The 22,430-nt window shown below is 34.9% G+C and overlaps 1 protein-coding gene across 4 annotated transcripts in view; it reads right to left on the reverse strand.

The window, feature by feature from the left end:
- The window catches only part of LOC147072743 (arrestin domain-containing protein 3-like), a 48,483-nt gene that overhangs the window by 16,965 nt on the left and 9,088 nt on the right, over nt 1-22,430 (reverse strand). For 2 of the 4 annotated variants that reach the window (XM_085946182.1, XM_085946178.1), the window contains 4 exons: nt 21,142-21,324; nt 18,389-18,571; nt 9,770-10,046; nt 5,603-7,311 (listed from right to left, as the gene is read on the reverse strand). The exons of 1 other annotated variant lie outside the window; for it this stretch is intronic. In XM_085946182.1, the coding sequence (XP_085802308.1) occupies nt 7,187-7,311; nt 9,770-10,046; nt 18,389-18,571; nt 21,142-21,324 (768 nt within the window). In that variant the 3' untranslated portion in view covers nt 5,603-7,186. Of the gene's footprint in view, nt 1-1,859; nt 2,101-5,602; nt 7,312-9,769; nt 10,047-18,388; nt 18,572-21,141; nt 21,325-22,430 lie in introns of those variants that run through there. One more of the 4 variants, XM_085946177.1, reaches the window with a different exon arrangement.

Here is a 22,430-nt window from a genome sequence, read left to right on the forward strand (position 1 = left end):
ATACGGAATACAGCGGCAAACACATTTTGAAAATACCCGATATACTGGATTATTTGTTAGGTTAAATAATACCTATCAATTTTGGATATTATATTACCACTGTTTTTTCAAAACATTCTGTTTGGCGCCAACTGATTGGTCTTGCCAAAATTAGGTGACCTATTCCGTAACTAGGCAATTGATTGAAAATATAAATTATTAATAATCTTCTTTTTTTTTTCCAACCATGTCCGATCAAATGGGTCTCCACAGAGTAGAGGTATATATTAACAGATTTTTTTTTACGAGAAATGGATGTCAGCCACTTGCTCAACCTATTAGGTCCATACCCTGACTCACACACAAATTGAAAAACAATAATGTGTACTTGCCAGACCCTGGATTCGAACCTGGGAGTCAAGGCGATATAGTCCAACGCTTAAGCCGCGCGGCCACCGTGGGTGGGATGGTTAATAATCTAGATATCTTGTATTCGATCAAGTCAGTGTTTTCAGCCCTACTATCGGTGATAAAGGGTGGAGGTAGGCTGTTAAGATCCAACATTAATAGTACACACTAAACTTTGTCAGTCAAAAGTATTTGTTTTCATTGAACGTGAATATTTGTTTCCCAACCTTATTTCTGCCAAGCTCCACTTCAACCCTTCAAAATTCTCCATGCCCCTTCAAAATTTTATAGTTACCTAATTCTGAAAAAAAATGAATTGCTTCAAATAAAAAATGCACATAGGCAATACTATTTTACCACATTTTTATTAGCTCATATTCTTGTTTGTCCGGTACAGATTTTTTCTTGTGTGTCCAATATAAATTTTTTCTTGTTTGTCCAAGATTTGTATGGGATGATTGAAGATTTTTAACTAACTTCCCGACTAGCTAGACATTTGAAATTTTAGAATCTATCGAAACACGACGACAATGCATTCTTTTAATACTTTTAGCCATTTTTAAGCAGAATTGAATTCATTTTCAGTTAATTCTGTTTTGTATGGAAAGTTATTATTGTTGGTTGCTAAGGGGGTCCTAGCAACTAAATTATTAATATATACGTGCGTTACTATGGAAATCAATACGAAATGTCATTTTGACATTTCAGTATTATATATTTATTCAGTATTTCTATCAAGTACAATAATAAGTTTTTATTAATACATAGAATTGTCAAGTTTATATGATTCAACAGAAAATTTAAAAACATGGTATATAAATAGTTCTTTTTATCTTGTGATTATTTAATTTAACTTTCATAAGTAAATATGTATATTATGTTACATGTACAACTTGGAAGAAAATTAGTGTGATCCTTGTGATACCTATGCTTCGTCTTCAAATGATTTTCAAGATGATATTTTTACTCCCCAAAACATTCAAACTGCCCCCCAGTGGAGTGTATGCCCCACTTTGGGAATCAATGGACTGTAGGTAATGTTGGTTAGTTTTTAAAATTCAATTAAACTTGCCTAATCCAAGCCAAGCCAATAGTAAAAAAATATTCTTTTATCTATAAAATATCTAAAAATTATGATTTGGTTATTAATAAATTTAAAAAAACTAACCAACACCATCTGTGATATGTACCTATTCTTAATTCAACGAAAACAAATAAGATGACTGAAAAAGTGTGCACTATTTTTGTCGGATCGCCCATAGCATACCTAAACTATTTTGGTTTGGTTATGCAGGTTTCAATTGAATTTCAAAAAGTAACCAGGACCATCTGCAAATTGTATTCTAAAGTTGAATGAAAACAAATAAATATGACTGAAAAAGTTTAGTGTGCACTATTTATGTTGAATCTTAACAGCCTAAATCCAACCCTTGCCACTGCTTCATAGATAATATACGTAAAACACTGCTTACTATAATAATAAATATAGTCATCATCATCATCAGGGGCGCAACAACCCGGTGTTGGTCCTGGCCTCCTCCAACAGCTCCCTCCACCTGTCCCTATCCAGTGTGGCCGCTTTCCAATTTGGTACCCCCAAAATACGGCAGTCACTGGCAGCTCCATCCAACCAGCGAATCTTTGGCCTCCCTCTTCTTCTATGTCCTATTGGATTGCTGGACATCACTCTCTTTGCCGGTTCATTGTCATTCATACGGTGCACATGATCTAGCCATCGCAGTCTCCCAATCTTAATTGATTGAACTGCGCTGCAATCTTCGTACAGCCCGTAGAACTCAGCATTATATCTTCTCCTCCAATTGGTGCCATCCGTGATCGGTCCATATATATGGCGGAGAATTGTTCTTTCAAAGATGTTCGGGGCTCGTTCATTTCTCAGAGTTAATGTCCAGGTTTCCGATGCGTAGGTGAGCACTGGCTTTACAAGTGTCCTGTAAAGAGTGCTTTTAATTCGGCGAGATAGTATGCGGCGGGACTTAAAATGTCTTAACAGGCCTGCTTACTATAATAATAAATATAGTATTACACATTATTTAGATTTTAATTTGATCTTGTATATAAATGGAAACAAGTTCATGATTAACATGAGGTTTTTTTTAAATCACAAAGAGAATTTGTTCAAAAGAATGAAATCGTCGTGGGGAAATAAAGACAAAAGCTGCATACCTTTGGAGTCTTTTTTCTTTGTACTAAATTTTTCCTCTTTTCAAGATTTTGTATTATAATTTTTACTTAAAAACAATGTGCAATTCTACATCAAACTAAATTATTTCAAAGTCGGTGTAATTATATAATTGAAAAAATAACTTTGTAATCCATATTATAAAAATAACAATAATCTTTATCAGTGTTCACTGCGTTGGATCTGCCACATGTCTAGATTGCTGGAGGGAAACTGATATGGTTGGGCTGCGCCATTAGCGATTTAAGGATGCACAGCTAAAGCAACCGGGAAGTGGATCTTCCAGAATATTCCAAAAGTAGCACCAGAAATATTGAAAAATTATGAATAAATTTTGTACAAGACGTGAATGCCGTTTGAAATAATCAGGCATTGACTGTAAACCAAACTTGAATTAATAACCAATTATCAATGCATTTGATTTTTTTTTATTAGGTAGGTACATTAAGAATACACAACATTTTGCTTTGCTATTGACTGCAGATATTTTCTTCTTCTTTGCCCATATCCGCCCCTTAACTGGAGCATATGGACACCACGCGGCGCCTCCAAGAATCCCTGTCGCTCGCCAGTCTTCTTGCTTCGTTCCAGGTCAAACCAGCATCCCGTAGCTCCGCCGTATACACTCTGTAGATTGTATTTAGCGGCCTTCCAGGACGCCGGAATCCGGTCGGCTTGAAGAACAGGCAAGCCAGGTTAAAGTTCTCTTCTGGCATCCGCAGCACGTGGCCGAGCCAGGTCCAACGTCGCCTCTTCACTTTCAGCGTGATGAGAGGCTGCTTGGTACGTTCTCTTATCTCCTCGTTGCTCCTAAAGTCATACCACCGCACACCCAGTATTCGTCGCAAACATCTGTTTTCGAAGCTCAGTATACGGTTGCTCTGAGCCTTTGTTAGGTGCCATGATTCGCTACCGTAAAGCAGCACCGTCAGAATGCAAGCGTCGAATAGGCGGCATTTGGTTTTGACCGAGTACAATCGTGAGTCCCAGACATTTCGCATCGAGTTGAATGTTGCTCCAGCCATTCCCATTCGGATAGCGAGCTCTTTCTGCAAAATGCCATCTCCCGTGATGTGTACCCCCAGGTACTTGAAGCTGTCGACGCTCTCGATGCTCTGTCCATCGCTAATCAGAGGGAAATCTGGATCAGGACAGGTGCTATTGCACAAGACGTTGGTTTTCTTCGCGTTGATTTTCAAACCAACGCGAGAGGAGTTGTTATGCAACCTGTCGATTGTCTCTTGAATGCCCTCGATTGAGTTGTCGAATAGGACAGCATCATCGGCGTATTCCAGGTCGCATAGCTTCACCGTGGGGGTGACAGGTATGCCTCGGTCGGGTGGTATTGACTTCCGTATTTATATATTTATAGATATTTTAGGTCATGAATAATCTATATAAAAATAAATTTGAAACAAACATTGTTATGGTGAATTTAATATCAAAATTCAACATAACAAGTAAGATTTTTCAAAAGGCATTCCATATTACGATTTATTTCAAGGCGGCATGTGTTTTAATTATTGAAATAAAAAAATATCAAAAATTCAGGTTTTTTTATTTATTTAAGTAACTACTTAAAAGTACATAATAAATAATTAATTTAAGACATTCAGATGACATCTAGAATAAAAAATAACAGCTAAAGCTACCTATAATAAAAATACAAACTCAAGAATATTCTTAGAGAAAAAATTAGCAATGAAATAAAAAATTTTGACCAAAAATAATCAAAGATTTTTTTAAATGATAAAACACCATACATGCAGCATCAACAAACATGTCTAAGTTTCTAGGAGATGCACTGACCAGCCGCAGACCGCTCGTCTGTATGCCTGACAAGAGGAAACAGTTTTAGTCCAGAAGAGGTCATGGCAGTGACGACGCATGCAATTCATGGATGCATGCATCAACCTTAATAATGCACAATTGACTCGCTCTACAATTCATTATGAATATTGACCAAAGTTTTCAAGTTATTGACCAACAGATTTTTGTTTTACGACAAATCGACTGCTAAATCTGCAAACCGTTCAACTCCAAAATTGTTCAGGAAGGAGAAAAAACTTAATAATTTGACTATCGAGCGGAATTTAGCAATTCCGAAAAGACACTTGGATTGAAATTTTGTGTGAACATAGAAAACATGCTTTATAACAAAATACCATCAAAAACTCATTTTTGGTCAAAAGTACAGTTAGTTGGTTTGCAGATTAAGTAGTCAAAATGTATGTTAGTCTTGATTCAACCTATTAAGTCCATCAATTTTGATTTATGGCCCAAAAAGTTTTTCAGTATATGGCTGAAATAGCTACTTTCATCCATCTGGAAAAAGACTTAAACATCTTTGCATTTTCACTAACTCTAACTGTTGTAAACTAATAGAGTTGATTTTAGCTTAATTATCGGCCGGTGGACAATTATTTCTTTTAGTCCACCTAAAAGCCATGTAAATTTACAGTGAATACTTTCATTGACTTTCATAATACCAAAACATTCATCAAATACTCGGATCATATTGTTATATGTTTATAATTAACTATTTCTTTTATTCAACGAATAATTCACAAGATTTAAGAATATATCATTCTGATTATTGAACATAATATATAATTTTGAAAAACACTTTCTGAGGGTATATTATATTATCTTAAATCTTATGAATTATTCGTTGAATAAAAGAAATATTTAATTATAAATTATTAGCAAGTGCAAGTAGTTACATCTAAAAAATATTGGAGAAATTCCACGACGTCGGTTAGTAATCGATGTAATAGTAATAATTACCTACTTGATTTAAGAAACAAAAATCGATTGCCAAAGTAGCTTGATTTGGAAGAACGCTGATGAGTAGGTATTAAAAATTGACTGAGAGTTAAAATTTGTCGCAATTAGTATGTCACGCCGTAGCATATTGGTTAAATGCGACGGATGGGGCGTATACCCGGGAGATGCAGGGTTCAATTCCCGGCCGGGGTGGCTTATTTTTTTCAAAAAAGATTTTTTCTATTGGTTATAATATACTCTCAGAAAGTGTTTTTCAAAATTATATATGTTATAATATGTTCATTTATATTATTAATATATGCACCCATGGTAGCCCAGTTGGTACAGCGGTCGTTTATGAACCCGTTGGTTACTCAGCTGGCAAAAAAATGCATACTATTTTTTCAATGTACGTTTGATCCAGTGCAAAGATCACATTACGTAAATGCATAAATCAGTAACATTATCAGTTATTTGGTTTAGTTCTTAACAGTAATAGGTTTCATAAGTTTAGGATGATTAAACATATACATAATATATTATATTATAACCAATTGAAGTGCACGGTTACGCACGAGGTAGCTTTGTTGATCGATATATGTTTATCCCACTTAACGAATCAATAATAATTATTAGGGAGCGGATTTATATGCAGCAAAAAACATAATTATATGCATGCACGTATGCACTTAAAATCAATAAAATATGCACTAAAACCGAAGAAATATGCAGTTAAAAATTTACATTTTTTGTGGGAAAAAATTGTAAATACCCACTTTACCCAATATTACTGACAAAAAATCGAATAACTAGGTCGATATAATACGATAGCAGAACAAAAAAACACAAGCAATGAATATAAAATTACTCAATTACAATTTTCAAATGCAATGCAAACCAAACATAACTTAAAATTGTTTACATGCGGAAAACGACCTTTCAACGTCCACAGAGGTGATTGGGCAAAATTTTAATAAAAGTGCCCGAGTCGACTTCATTTTTTCTGATAAATCCACAGCTTGGAGATGGCATTAAAAATGCAAGTGCATCTAAACTATCTACCTTCTTAACTTAGTTATATTTCGATAAAATAATTTAAAAAACTAAAATTATAAATTCCAAAGCTCTAAAATATGCATTTATTTATGAAATATGCACTAACGTCTGAAATATGCATTTATATGCACAATAAAATTTTATTTTTGGATTCTGTATCTTTCAAAACAGATTTCTGTGCAACTCTCATAACTGTGCATACCCTAATAAAACATGCACTAGCATATAAATCCGGGCCCTAATAATTATCATTGTTTTCAATATTAATAATAACAATTTAATGTTGGAATGCAATATGTCAAAATAAAAATAATTCTAAAAGTTAAAATTGAATTGAAAATATGCAAACTTCATGTAAATTTGTGCTAAAAATTCAAAATTAGAAGGACAAACATACTTTGTCTTAAATACACATAGAAAATTACTATCAAATAATCATATTCTTCTTCTTTCGGTGCTGTCCTCTATTGATGGTTGGCGAGCAAATTGTAGTACATGTCCCTGTCCTGGGCCAGTCATATTAGATCCCAGGGCCGTAGACATTGAGTCACTTACATAGTTTGCATACCAAAGTGAATCACCTTCCACATATGCCTCCGCTGCCCTCTTAAGCTGTAGTAAATCATACTTCTCATTACAGTCATACTTACTATTCACAGAAATATTATATCTATCTTATATTTCGAAAGAAGTTCATTCATAAGATGCTTGTTATAAAAGATAGTGTCTTGAAACCCTGCGATTGTTTGTGATTCAAGTTTGCTCTTAAGATAATTATTTTGGTGGTATAACAAATCCATATGCGGGATACGGCCGAGTAACGTCTTGCCTCGCGTGGCCACTTGTGGTCTCATTATTGTAATCATTAGCAAGTTGCTTTTCCTGAGATGTTGAGTTAACTGAGGAGAAAAAAATGATTATCTTAATAAATATGCTATAAATTGGTTGTATTAATGATGCTAAAGTGCTAGCTGACATATTGGAAGAAGGCCATCAGCTTTATTCAGTGTACCCACCGTGAGTTCAATCTACTGCGTTGAGATTAATAAGTAGTTATCACATTGGTTACTCAACGCAACTTGAATCCGAGGCGCGCTAATCTATCGCTCATATCTAACAGTAAATCAATAAATTGTAGAACATGCGAATTTTAACGAATTATTTACGTATTTTTGTAATGCGCATGCGCACTAGAGAAAACGAAATGACGTTGGGAAATTTATATGGCAATTATGTACATAACTATTAGCTTTTAAAATGACAATAGATTTGCAGACGACGGATGATTTACTATGTACTGTGATAATATTATCTACACATTTATTTAGGATGTTAGTCAGAATGAATATTTCGTCAGCTGAATGCAGAACTATTCTAACTCATATTTGAAATATTTCACAGAAAAGTTTTTTGAAACAGCCTACTTCAGTTATTTATTATTTATATAGACAAGTATGCACGTTTTCTTTCATCGATTATCCTACTAAAATTAATACATTATTTCAATAAGTCGTTTCAAAGAACTCTCTTGTAAAATATTTCAAATGTAAGTTAGAATAGGCATTCAGCTGATGATTTGTATAATTAAAACAATACTGTTATTGAATGAAAATCAAAAAACATAAGTAGGTACTTCAACCATTTGACATTACAAAATCATTGCACATTTTAAAATGGATGGAAAATAGCTAGAACTAAGCATTTCTAGGCAAAACGTTAAAGAAATAAATTGTGTGGAATCGTAAGTAATTTGTAAACATATTTACAATGTAAGACGTACACGAAAGTAGCAAGTATTTTCTGTGGCCTGTAGATGCCACGGAAAATACTTGCTACAGACATCTCGACCTGCGGAACTATCCGCAGATTCGAACATAGGCTGAATAAAAATATCATTTATCGCGGATACAACCACGTTTTGGAACACTCGTGGCAGGTTTGAAGAAAGCTGCCGAGATACTCACAATTTGTACTCTAAAAAAACTGTCCACAGACTTTTAATGTGTTTATAAGAATGAGTTAGATTCCCCACATCTATATTAATATGATAACATTAGGGGTTGTAATCTCAGACAGAATTGACAGGGATTCCCAGAATTTTTAATGATAATTGAGAGTTTAGACTCTAGTTAGAATGAGTCATACACATTGAGTATTAGGAATTTTGAGGTTGATTTTTGAATTGTGTAGTTGTATTGGTAATAAGTTCATTATTTTTATTCTTCTATTGGCGGTCCCTAAAGCAAAATGGCAGCTTGCATCCAAGTTTAAAATTGATTGATTGATTAAAAATAATAGACAATGTATTGCTTTTGGCCGCCTACATAAAATTAATGAGAGAATAACGTCCCACAAGTAACTGTTTTATATTCAAATGTCTGCTTCAATAAGGCAATTTGAGGCGTCTAATTCCAAAAAGCGATAAGTCCACATTTGGTCAAAATCGAGAAAAAAATACGCACGTATTCTTTGTATAATTTTACACAATATGTATTGATCTATAAATTCCAAGACGCGACATAACCCTACGAAAAAAAATATTTTATGTTTTGATTTATTACAAAAAGCGCCAAGTCCGTGTTTCATATTATTTAAAGCTTGGTTGATTTCGCGCATGTTTAAATCAACCAATAAGGGAACGTTCAATATTGAAAAGGGCATCACCATGCTGTAGCATCTGGTAAACTCATGACAGTGCCACGGAAATATGTGCCTTATGAGGAGTAAATTAAAAAGTAAAGTACAAATAGCGCTACGTCCAATTTTATTTTGCCTATACATATTTATTACATTTAAGAGTTTATTGGCTGAAACAAATTGCAATTTGGTTCTAATTTTGACAGAATACAACGGAAAAAATAATCTCACGTTAAAACAAATAATTAAAGCTTGAAATATAAAAACGTTGTTTCCCGAAAATATTGAATTGTGGACTTGTCGCATTTTGTAATTAGACGCCTCATATGTGAGATGTGTAAAATGTCAAATTTAATTAGATACTATCCAAATCGTATGAATTTAAGTACCTGATCAAGACTTATTTTGGTGATATTTGCACATATACTCATGTATTAATTAATTAAAGTGTAATGTCATAGTAGAATTAGTGTGAACTTATCTTCAAATGAACTTACAATGTGAAGTGAATTTTAGCCAACTTAATCAGTAGACCAGAGGTATTTTTCATTGCTTCAATTTCATATATTTAGGTCACTTGGTATCAAAAGTGCGGTCTGTATCCATCGAGTACTTGGCAATCGCTGACATTACATGAAATTTCACGGAGGGATATAGAATAAATAACAAACGGTGACCATCCAAATGTTTTCAAAAGATTAAAAATAAAATCATTCTTACCGACTGAATCATATGAAGGGGGCGGAATCTCTGCCGGATTTTGGTACGAATAGCTCGGTGCATACATTGTGGAAGGCGGTGGGGCACTCGGTTCCATCGAGTCCATTTCAGTAGGCATGGGATATGGCATGGGGTAAGATTCGATGATGGGTACATCAATTTGGATCGTTTCTTGTGCTGTGATGGGTAGTTCGTGAGGGGCTAAAGGTACTGTTCCTATGGTGACAGGACTGCTTTCTTCTTTGTCCATGTGACAACCCGAAAAGTAACATCCAACCTGGAAATCAAACAGAAATATGAAAATCCTTGCAGATGTTGAAGAAAATATTACATCAATATACTAAATACCTCGCTTTACGGCCGAGCAGTGGCGTAGGGTGGAGGAAGGCTGTTAAGATCCGACATAAATAGTGCACAATAAACTTTGTCAGTCATACCTATTTATTATCATTGAACTTAGTCTACAATTCACAGCTGATGGTGTTGGTTAGTTTTTTTTTTAAATTCAATTAAACACTGCGAAAACCAAGTCATAATAGATAATAGTCAAAAAATAATCGTCTATCTATAAAATATCTAAAATTAAGTCATTAAACCATACATAATTTTGGATATTTTATGGATAGTATAATACTTTTATCTTCTATGGTTTGGTTGGGCAGGGCATAATGAATTTAAAAAACTAACTAACAACATGTGCAATATGTATTCTTAATTCAACGAAAAAAAATAAGTATGAATGAAAAAGTGTGTACTATTTTGTTGAATCGCCCATAACATAGCAAAACTATTATGGTTTAAATTCTAATGCATTCAAGCTCTGTACTATTCCATTTAAGTTGTTTTTTGTGACCCGGGTTTCGCCTTTCGGCATCTTCAGGCGTCGTGTACACTCACCAAAGGCAAACACACACTGACAACAAACACCCTTAACTCTACCTTATATAGTAAATCAATACAATAAAGTAGGTAAAAACTCCGTTACCTACCTATTTAGTCAGAGGTTACAACAAAAAATACAATAAACAAATTATGAATAGCTAAAGTATCAGTAAAAAACCTAATTAGTAAAAACCCCTATCTTATTAATAACAATACACTGGACAGCATATTATTATAATAAATCGTCAAACTGATACACCCCTGTTACAGGCGGGCTTCTCCCGGTGTAAAATAATCATTTAGTAGCTATCAAGTCGAAACGTAACCCTGACCTCTATAAACGGCTTCATAAAACATCTAATCTGTTTCCTTGCTCAACCACGTAAGTATTTTTTTATTCATAAGTAAAGGCCTTCGTCCGGTGTGTGAAAATCATATACTGGGCGGAGGTGTAATTAAGATAAATTTAATTTAATTTAAAAAGTATAAATGATGATGGATGAAAGCGATAATTTTAAGACTAAATATAAGTACTTATTCAAATCTAATAAATTTTGGCGGCAACGTTGAAGTCTCCGCGCGCCTGCGCCGAGGTGGTCCTCGTGATAAAATTTGGCCAATCACGAGAGTCCTTTTTGTAGAATGGCGTGGGTACGCGAAGTTTGAAAAAGAAAAAAAAAAGTTAGTGAGCGTCCGGTTTTCAAACGATACGGACTGACGACTGTAACTGTAAAAAAACTACAAAATAACCTTGTCAAACTCAAGATTAAAATATATACCTAATACCAAGTTACGCACAAGAAAGTCTTAGTGTTTTATTTAACCACAAACATAAATATATCGTTCCTTTTTTTTTTGTGAACCTGGGGTTCGATGGACTCCTGAGCTAGCCACCAGGAACCCCGGGTATCTCAAAACCTAATAATAGGTCAAAATTCTTTATAACAATAAAAATACTACACTCAAGAGGTGTAAATCGTCAATTCTAAGAAATATAATTAATCGAGTTAACTAATGAGATATTAGTCTTAATACTCTTACAAGGTACCTACTTTTCTAACATTACTTTTTACATTTTTTTTTTAACAAAAACAAAATTATACATAATATAAACTCGCTTAATCTAATATATAAAAATTAATATTTGTTTGTGTGTTTGTTTGTTCGTATTTAATGCGCAGCCATACCGTTCTTCCGATTGCGATAAAACTTTGTAAACTTATTGCTTGCACTAGCCGGAAGAGTATAGGCTATACTAATATATAAAAATGAATGTGTCTCTGTCTGTATGTCTGTGTGTCTGTCCCGTATGCGTTCCTATACCATTCATCCGATTGCGATGAAATTTTGGTAAGTGGTTGTATGCACACCCATGAAGGTTTTTGAATTAGAAAAATCATCATCTTCTTCTTCTTCTTCATTCTATTTTCTTTTATTCGTATGGTTCCTATACCATTCATCCGATTGCAATGAAATTTTGGTAAGTGGTTGTATGCACACCCATGAAGGTTTCTGAATTAGAAAAATCATCATCTTCTTCTTCTTCTTCATTCTCATCATCATCATCATCAGGGGCGCGACAACCCAGTGTGGGTCCTGGCCTCGTCCAACAGCTCTCTCCGCCTGTTCCTATCCAGTGTGGCCGTTTTCCAATTTGGTACCCCCAGAATATGGCAGTCACTGGCAGCTCCATCTAACCAGCGAATCTTTGGCCTCTTCTTCATTCTATCTTCTTTTATTCGTATGGTTCCTATACCATTCATCCGATTGCGATGAAACCTTCGTCAGTTGTTGTGTTAACACCCGCAAAGGTTTCTGAAATAGTACAACCATCTTCTTCTTCTTCTTCTTCTTCATTCTATCTTCTTTTATTCGTATGGTCCCCATACCATTCATCCGATTGCAATGAAACCTTCGTCAGTTTTTGTGGTAACACACGCAATGGTTTTTGAATTAGTACAACCATCTTCTTCTTCTATTCTATATTTTTCTATTCGTATGCGTTCCTATTCCATTCATCCGATTGCAATAAAATTTTCGGCAGTAATTATGCCAACACCCGCGAAGGTTTCTGAATTAGTACAACCATCTTCTTCTTCTTCTTCTTCATTCTATCTTCTTTTATTCGTATGGTCCCTATACCATTCATCCGATTGCGATGAAACCTTCGTCAGTTGTTGTGGTAACACCCGTAATGGTTTTTGAATTAGTACAACTATCTTCTTCTTCTATTCTATATTCTTCTATTCGTATGCGTTTCTATTCCATTTATCCGATTGCAATAAAATTTTCGTCAGTAATTGTGCCAACACCCGCGAAGGTTTCTGAATTAGTACAACCATCTTCTTCTTCTATTCGTATGCGTTCCTATACCATTCATCCGATTGCAATGAAATTTTGACCAGTTATTGTGCGCAAGCCCGCGAAGGTTTCTGAATTAGTACAACCATCTTCTTCTTCTTCTATTCGTATGCGTTCCTATACCATTCATCCGATTGCAATGAAACTTTGGTGAGTTGTCGTGCGCACGCCTGCGAAGGTTTCTGAATTAGTACAACCATCATCTTCTTCTATTCGAATGCGTACCTACACCATTCATCCGATTGCAATGAAACTTTGGTGAGTTATCGTGCGCATGCCCACAAAGATTTCTGAATTAGAAAATCATCTTCTACTTCTATTCGTATGCGTTCCTATACCATTCATCCGATTGCAATGACATTTTGATCAAGTGTTGTGCCCTTGCCCGCAAAGGTTTCTGAATTAGTACAATCATCTTTTTCTTCTTCTATTTGTATGCGTTCTTATGCCATTCATCCGATTGTGATGAAATTTTGACCAGTTGTTGTGCGCACGCCCGCAAAGGTTTCTGAATTAGTACAACCATATTTTTCTTCTTCTATTTGTATGCGTTCTTATGCCATTCATCCGATTGTGATGAAATTTTGACCAGTTGTTGTGCGCACGCCCGCAAAGGTTTCTGAATTAGTACAACCATCTTTTTCTTCTTCTATTTGTATGCGTTCTTATGCCATTCATCCGATTGTGATGAAATTTTGACCAGTTGTTGTGCGCACGCCCGCAAAGGTTTCTGAATTAGTACAACCATCTTTTTCTTCTTCTATTTGTATGCGTTCTTATGCCATTCATCCGATTGTGATGAAATTTTGACCAGTTGTTGTGCGCACGCCCGCGAAGGTTTTTGAATTAGTACAACCATCTTCTTCTTCTTCTATTCGTATCCGTTCCTATACCATTAATCCGATTGCAATGAAACTTTGGTGAATTGTCATGCGCATGCCCACGAAGATTTCTGAATTAGAAAATCATCTTCTTCTACTATTCGTATGCGTTCCTATACCATTCATCCGATTGCGATGAAACTTTTGTCAGTTGTTGTGCGCACACCTGCGAAGGTTTCTAAATTATTATTATATAAAATACAAAGTTTGCTGTTTGTTTGTTCCATCCAATTTTGTTTTTTTTTTTTTACTACATATTAATAACATTAATAACGTTTTCATATTTTGGATTCGATTTTAATTTAGTGTTCTTATGTTTGACCTTTACTCCTATTAGAATTATTTTCATATTGCCATATTGTATTACACAGATATTTTAATATTAAAAAAATAATTACCTCTTATTATTTTTCAAATATCTAAGATAAATATAACCACGAAGCGACCCTGTGCGAAACCGGGTACTTCAGCTAGTATAATATAATATATAACTCACCTAATATAATATATATATATTATACAACTATACATACCTAAATCCTCATCCATAGACTCTCATACAAACATATATAAATTTTGTGTCAATACAATTGACCATAATATAGTCTGACTAATATCTCATTAGTTAACTCGATTAATTATTTTTCTTAGAATTGACGATTTTCACCTCTTGAGTGTAGTATTTTTATTGTTATAAAGAATTTTGACCTATTATTAGGTTTGACGATTTATTATAATAATATGCTGTCCAGTGTATTGTTATTAATAAGATAGGGGTTTTTACTAATTAGGTTTTTTACTGATACTTTAGCTATTCATAATTTGTTTATTGTATTTTTTGTTGTAACCTCTGACTAAATAGGTAGGTAACGGAGTTTTTACCTACTTTATTGTATTGATTTACTATATAAGGTAGAGTTAAGGGTGTTTGTTGTCAGTGTGTGTTTGCCTTTGGTGAGTGTACACGACACCTGAAGATGCCGAAAGGCGAAACCCGGGTCGCAAAAAACGACTTAAATGGAATAGTACAGCGCTTGAATCCATTAGAATTTAAATTCAAATTCCATCAAGTACCTTCGGTCGAAAGTATTAATATTATTATGGTTTAGTTTAGGCAAGGTTTCATTGATTTTTTAAAACTAACCAACACCATCTGTAAATTGTAGTCTTAGTTAAATAAAAGCAAATATAAATGACTGACAAAGTTTAATGAGCACTATTTATGTCGGATCTTAACAGCCTACCTCCACCCTTCGCCACTGCAGCCGAGCTATATTCCTGGAAAATTATCCATAAAGGGAAATGCGGTATAATGAATAATTTATTTTTATACAATTTTCATAAGATCGATTCAAATTTAAGAAGATAAATACAAAATCTTAATGTATGTAGTATGTAATTTGAAAACACCACAGAAATATACCTATTAGAAAAAATCTTTAAAAAAATATGGCCTCAAACCTGTCATCCATCGTATTCCGGCCAATGTGCTTTATGGTATGCTTTTAAGGGGTTACACGTAAATTGTACATATAACATTTCGCCATAGCAAAGATCTGTGAGATATCTTACTGGAAAGAGATTCCGGTATAGCATTGAGAAAAAAAATATAGACAGTATTGTCCCAATTTTATCAGATACAATAAGAACATTAATTTGACATTTTATTGGTAGGTACCACAATATCACATGTTTGATAATAACATTGTCATTATAATCAGATATTAAATTTGATAGGTAGGTACGACTTGATACAAGAACCTATTAGAATTTTATACATATAAATTATGCAATATGGTTGGATTTCGAATTTACTAACCTACCTATTTTCTTCTGTCTTTCCATTGTATTCCGATGGTTTTTATTACGTATCTTATTAAGGCAAAGAATTGTTTTCAATATTATACAGCCACCTATTTCCGATACATATCACGATTAACTGTGTTACGGCCAACTACATACGTACAAATTTCTGGACACGCTTCCAATGCCAGCGCTCCATTGGCGAGCCAAAAGTCCGAGGACAATAAATCATCCAATTTGTCTATGCTCTGCTACTGATCAACGAAAGAATAAAAAAGTCAAAAGTCAAATGTTGCGATTATCGTAATGTCTTCCAATAATCCTATAATTATGTGTTATTTATATGTAGACTTGCATAAAATAATATAGCAGTGAATAGAACACAAGTTTTACGTTTTTTTTTTATGATCATCTCTCATTTCCTAATGTGTAAATTAACAAATCAATCAATAAAAATATTTAAAACAATTACAGATTTTTTTCGGTCCGAATGATTGTGTGAATGAATTTTCGTAGTGATCGACAGACGAAGTCTGGCAATTCGGAGAGTAAAATATCAAACATGTTTGAAATCCAACGAGCGTGGTCTGCGGATTAAAAAGTCCGCAGATCTGGGGTGCTCCACGCGAAAAAAAAGTCCGAAGACTGTAAATCGTCGACTTGCGTGCCAATGGAGCACCGGCATTGGGTGTTTCCAAATTATGTATGTTCACTGAACGCACACAATGGCCGAGTGGCTACGCATTAGGCTTATAATGTCGTGGATCCCGGGTTCGAATCCCAGGTCTGGCAAAAATTTTAATGTTGTTTTTTAATGTGTATTTGGACCCAGAGTATGGACATAATAATGTTGAGCAAGTGACTTAGCATCCATTTCGTACAAAGAAAAATCTGTTAAGAAACCTCTTCCACGCAACCTAGATCCACATAGGATTGTCTCTCTCTCTTTCTCGGCACTACATCCCGGGGCAGGATTTGGCCTCCTCTACAATTGTCCTCTCTGTTAAGAAACCTCTTCCACGCGACCTAGATCCACATAGGATTGTCTCTCTCTCTTTCTCGGCACTACATCCCGGGGCAGGATTTGGCCTCCTCTACAATTGTCCTCCACACGCTCCTTTCCCTGGCTGCTCCTCTCCAGTCTCCAGCCCTCCCCATCTTTCTCCAGTCCCCTTCGATAAAGTCAGCCCACCTCTTCTTTGGTCCGCCCCTAGACCGTTTCCACTGTGGGATCCATTTGGTCATGATTTTTGGCGTCCTGTGCTCAGGCATTCTCTCAACGTGTCCAGCCCACCTTAGTCTTTGGGATCGACAGAATTTCACCACCGTTTCATGTTTTATTAACTCTTCTAACTCGTGGTTCATTTTTATCCTGTAACTTCTATTTTCCAATGTGGGCCCGAAAATTCTCCTGAGGATCTTTCTTTCGAATATGGCCAGTTTATGTTCTTCCCTTTGAATGAGGCATCATGTCTCACAGCCATAGGTAGCTACTGGTCGAATAACTGTTTTGTAGATAAGCAGTTTGCTATTCTTGCTTAGGATTTTCGAACTCAGTAGACCCTTACAGGCGTAGAAGCACTTATTAGCAGCTGTGAGTCGTATGTTCACCTCTTCTGTTGTTTTATTGAGTGTGTTTAGGTTAGAGCCCAGGTACGTGAAGCTCCGAACCTCTTCCCATACCTGCTGCTCCACACAGATATTTCGAGGTGGACCCTGCTCTCACGTGGATACCATGTATTTTGTTTTGCAGGCATTTATTTCTAATCCAAGCTTTTCCGCTTCCTTTTTCAATGTTGTGGCATGGTCGATCAGTCTTAATAGTAAGTAATAATAGTCTTATAAATCCAGTTCCATGATGCCGTTGTGTATTCAGTGCTCCACTAAAGTACAGAGAATATTTCATTTTATTAATGCAGCCACTGTCCTTCCACCTTATCTCCTGCAGAGTTGTTACGTCCATATTATATTTATAAAGTTCGTTTGCAACTTCTTCCATCTTTCCTGCTTGCAACATTGTTCTTATGTTCCAAGTTCCGCAGTGTAAATAAAATCGTTTGTCCTTAATTTGTAGCCGGGGTCTTTCATTGATAGGGGTCCTGTGTTCCGAGGCGCTTGTGTTGGTGTTTGTAATCTGGTGTTTTTACCATGTAGGGTGATTAGCTCTACGATGAACCCTCCTCCTTTATCCGTGCTTGGGACCGGCAGCAACCTAGGTGAATCCTATGGCTACAGGCGGATACTACATAGGATTGTAGAGCCAATAAAAAAAAGAATGTTTCATTTGAAAATTGAAGCGACTAGTTTCAAAACCCCTTAAAACGATTTTACATAGTTTTGAGAAAACTGAGAAAAACTCATATTTATTAAATCTGTAAACTTTATGTGTTTATTATTTTGATTCATACATTCTAAAGAGTATTTTGTTTAATATCTATTACTCACTTGTATCATATTTCACCAAGAGAATAAATTAAAAATCAAATGATTTTCATTTTAGGGGACTTTGAACTTTTTTTTCCGACCATGTCTGATCCTAATAGGATCATATGGACCTCCACAGAGTGGAGGTTTGTATTAACAGATTTGCTTCAATTCTTAGGAATTATTCGTTGAATAATAATAAAAGTTTAAATTTCTTTAGGTTTTCGATGGGGAATTCAGGCATAATCACCGTGTTGTGTTATCTTACCACTATTTTATATTGAACATCAATTATGGCACAGTATTTATTGGAAGCGGGAACAGCTGGCACTTCTAAATGAGGTTGCCAGTTGACGCAGGTGTTGTGTTTCACTTTGCCAAGGGACAGCTCGGCAATATCCAACATGGTTTGCTTAGTGTTAGAGTGAGTGAGAGATTGGAAGGTGATAGTCTGAAAACAAACATTATAATTAATCATTTATTCATTCAGAAAAGTATTGTGCAAGTATTATAAAATGAATAAATAGACTGATTCAAATTAAATTTTTTCGAATCAATTAGATATAGACATCCATGTCCGGAAATTTGTACGTATACAATTGATCGTAGAACACTTCTTCGTAAGCTGTTGTCCTTGAAACGGTAACCGGACAAAACAGAACAGTCTGGGGAAAAATGAAACATTAATTTTTGTGGAATCTATTTAGGTTAGGTTAGGTCATTATTTCGTTGTAACTAGTCACCCAACCATTTTGAACATATTATATTGATTAAGATGAGATATCCTAAGCTTGCCGGCAAAGTCCCGTTTATTTGAGGCTTTCTAGCATAATAGAGATTGAAAAATTTCAATATTAAATTTATATTTTTCCTGAAAGGTCATAGGTAGTTATATTTATCGTTGTTCTGTTTTGTTACTGTTCTGTTTTGTGATGTTCTGTTTTGTCACTGTTCTGTTTTGTCATGGAACTATATTTATGTAGTTTCATCATTAAATTATTTAAAAACCAATAAAAACATCTCATAAAATTCATATTGAATCTAATTGGAACATTGCTGTTTGCAAACTAGTGCTGCATTTTGTAACATACATACAATATACTCCACGGTGAATGTTCAATGAACAACTCGTCATTTGATTAAATGCTATACGAACAAATGTTTCAAGTACAACGTCTCACAAAGAAGTGTCCTACGGCCAACTGCATACGTACAACTTAAATGTAACCATAGACAACGGTTGGATCTAGGGCATGCCATACCTATGAATATCCAGTTGAAAATTATGTCAGTATCACACTCCACTGATAGCGCGAATGAACCTTATAACTATAAGTTTAAACGCGGCCATACTGGCATAACCACAATCTGGACACTCAATCGGGATCACCACTGAGGAAATCATTGAAAAAATCCACAGTATTTTAATTAAAGAATGCTGAAATTTTGGGCATCTTAAAGGAACAGCGCCTTTATAAAGGTGGAGATGGTAGATAAAAAAGTGCCTGCGAGAGAGTACTGTGATAGTTGACAATCGACTTAAAACATTTCAGTACAGTGTTTGGCGATATTTATTCGTAAACTGTATGAGTTTTTGCATTGATTCAAGACTGTTGACGAAACTTTGATCCGCCGCTACACACCCAGTGAGTTCAGAATCAGTCAAAACAATGGACTGGTGAAAGATTGTGAAGGTAATGAGCACTGTTTCTTGAGATTTCCAAGGAATCATTATGATTTTCCATTTGGTAAAGGGAAAAACAATAACAGGGGTTTATTATGCAGTGTTATTCGAAAGACAAATTGAAAGAAAAACATCCAAGATTGGTGGATAAAAAGTTTTCTTCCATCAGGAGAATGCGTGGTCCACAAATCGACTGTTGCAATGGTAAAATTGCATGAAATGTGTTTCGAATTTGGTTCCGATTTACCATATTTCCCGGACTTATGTGACTACTGCATACCTTCTTACCTGTTAGCAGTGGTGAGGGGTGGAGTTAGGCTGTTAAGACTCGACATAAATAGTGCACATCAAACTTTGTCCGTCATACTTATTTGTTTTCATTGAACTAAGAATACAATTTGCAGATGGTGCTTGTTAGTTTTTATAATTCAATTAAGCCCTGCTTAATCTAAGCTGTAGTAGATAATAACAAAAAAATATTCTGTTGTAAGTATGGTTAAAATCATAGATGTATTAAAAGTAGAGATAGGCAAGTAATCGGCTTTCTAATACAACTGAATGAAGCAGGCCAACAGTCGCCGACAACTTACGAGAAATGGCGATGCGATAAAAAAAAATGCATTGCATCACTGATGATTTACTTTGATTTTTATAACGTATCCATATAATATAATGTGAACGTGGAAATTTTGCCGCAAACTGATTACCAACCTTTTTCACCATACTTGCCGGCTTCACCATACTTTCATATACAATGCCGCCCCTAGGTTAAAATGAATAATTTTAGATATTTTATAGATAAACAAATATTTTTTGATTATTATCTACTATGGCTTGGATTAGGCAGGGTTAAATTGAATTTAAAAAATTAACAAACACTATCTACATGTCATTATAGTCTTAGTTGAATGAGAAAACAAATACGTTTGACTGAAGTTTAGTGTGTACAATTTATGTCGGATCTTAACAGCCTACCTCCACCTTCATCACTGCTTGCTAGTATAGAAGAATAATTGTAAATTAACCCATAAAGAATTAAATAGAAAGAAAAATCACTCTTCTAGTGGAGATGGATAGTGTTTATAACATTACATAGAAAAAAGCATAATAGGTATGTGAAATTTCTTTTGATTTTCATCGTCATAAGGTAGGAATCTGTGCATAGGTACTTGCATACAAAAATCAAAGAAATTTATTTTGAACTTGATCCTGTCTCATAATGTGGATAGATCCATAAGGACTCATTATAATTCTGGCTTATTCTTGTATACTAAATAAAATTGATATAAGTATATGAAGTACATAAGGCTAGTTTATGATAGTAAAACATTAAATACCCCCTTAAGGTAGATCTTGATCTCGTCGACAGAAGTAGAACTTTTGTTTTCGCATTCGATTTCAAATAACATGGGCTGGCCGGGACAATAGCCACTCACGGGTAAATGCACATTGATGATCACATCCCCAGAAACACAGCATAAACATCCCAATGACTTCACTAGCTCAATATCCACTGGATTCTGTTTTGACAATAACATTATAATGTGAATTGCACAATTAAGAGGTTGTCAATAAATATGTATTTATTTAATAATTTTTACATGTCCATATTAGTTGAATTCTGCCTCACAAAGATTTTTCAACATAAAGGTAGAGTATCCTCCACGTAACTTTGCAATTGTACGCAGTGACAAGATTTGTGTGTAATACGCACTGCGTATTAGTGTATTAGTAAACAGTGACGTCCCTAGACAAAATGCCGCCCCTGGGCAGCGCCAAAATCTCGCCCAATTTTTTTCATACAGTGTTTTGTATCATCCGTGCACGGTGTCGTTTCTTGTCACCAGACTTCGCGAACTCGACAAAAAATTACAGACATTACTTAATACATTTTGTTTCCAACTGGTGAGCTGAATTTATTAATGGAAAGATATTTTCGTTATTACTAAATTTAGGTAGCTATTTCTATGTATACCAAATGATTCCCCTCGATTTGCTGCCCTTCGAGCAACTGCCGCCCCCAAGCGACGCTCTATCTGCCTACCCCCACGGGACGTCACTGTTAGTAAATGCCAGGCGCCTGATTGGCTGACTTTATCAAATAATTCAAAAAAATCTATTCCAAATTGCAAGGTTACGTGGAGGGTAATATAATATGTGCATGGATTTACTGCTGACAGTACATATTATCGCGGCCATAACAAAAAAATGCATGTGTAAGCATGTATTATCGTGCAAATTACAAAATTGCATGCTTGAATCAAGATTCAGAAGCTTCTGAATATTAAACATTAATTATTAATAATCATATTATAGTTTAATGTTAAATGTGATCGATTAGAAAAGTAATATGTACCTACATTAATGTGTTTCAATAAATAAAGTTGTTTTGTGTTTACATTTTGCGAGCCTAATACTACAAGGTTCTAAGTGTTCGTCCTTGAAAAAACAAACCCAACAATGAAGTAGTATTATAAGCTGCCTCATTGTTACTTTTGTTTCTCCAAGGACAAACACTTAGAACCTTGTACCACTCGCTATTTGTTTAAATAATGTCAAATAGATCATGCCTTAAAATCAAATTATAATATTGAAAAAGTGTACTCTACAATATTTATTTATCAAT

The sequence above is a fragment of the Rhyacophila brunnea genome, unplaced genomic scaffold, assembly GCF_057557595.1.
Source record: "Rhyacophila brunnea isolate RB1 unplaced genomic scaffold, BYU_Rbru_1.0 scaffold_19, whole genome shotgun sequence".
NCBI classification, from domain to species: Eukaryota; Metazoa; Arthropoda; class Insecta; order Trichoptera; family Rhyacophilidae; genus Rhyacophila; species Rhyacophila brunnea.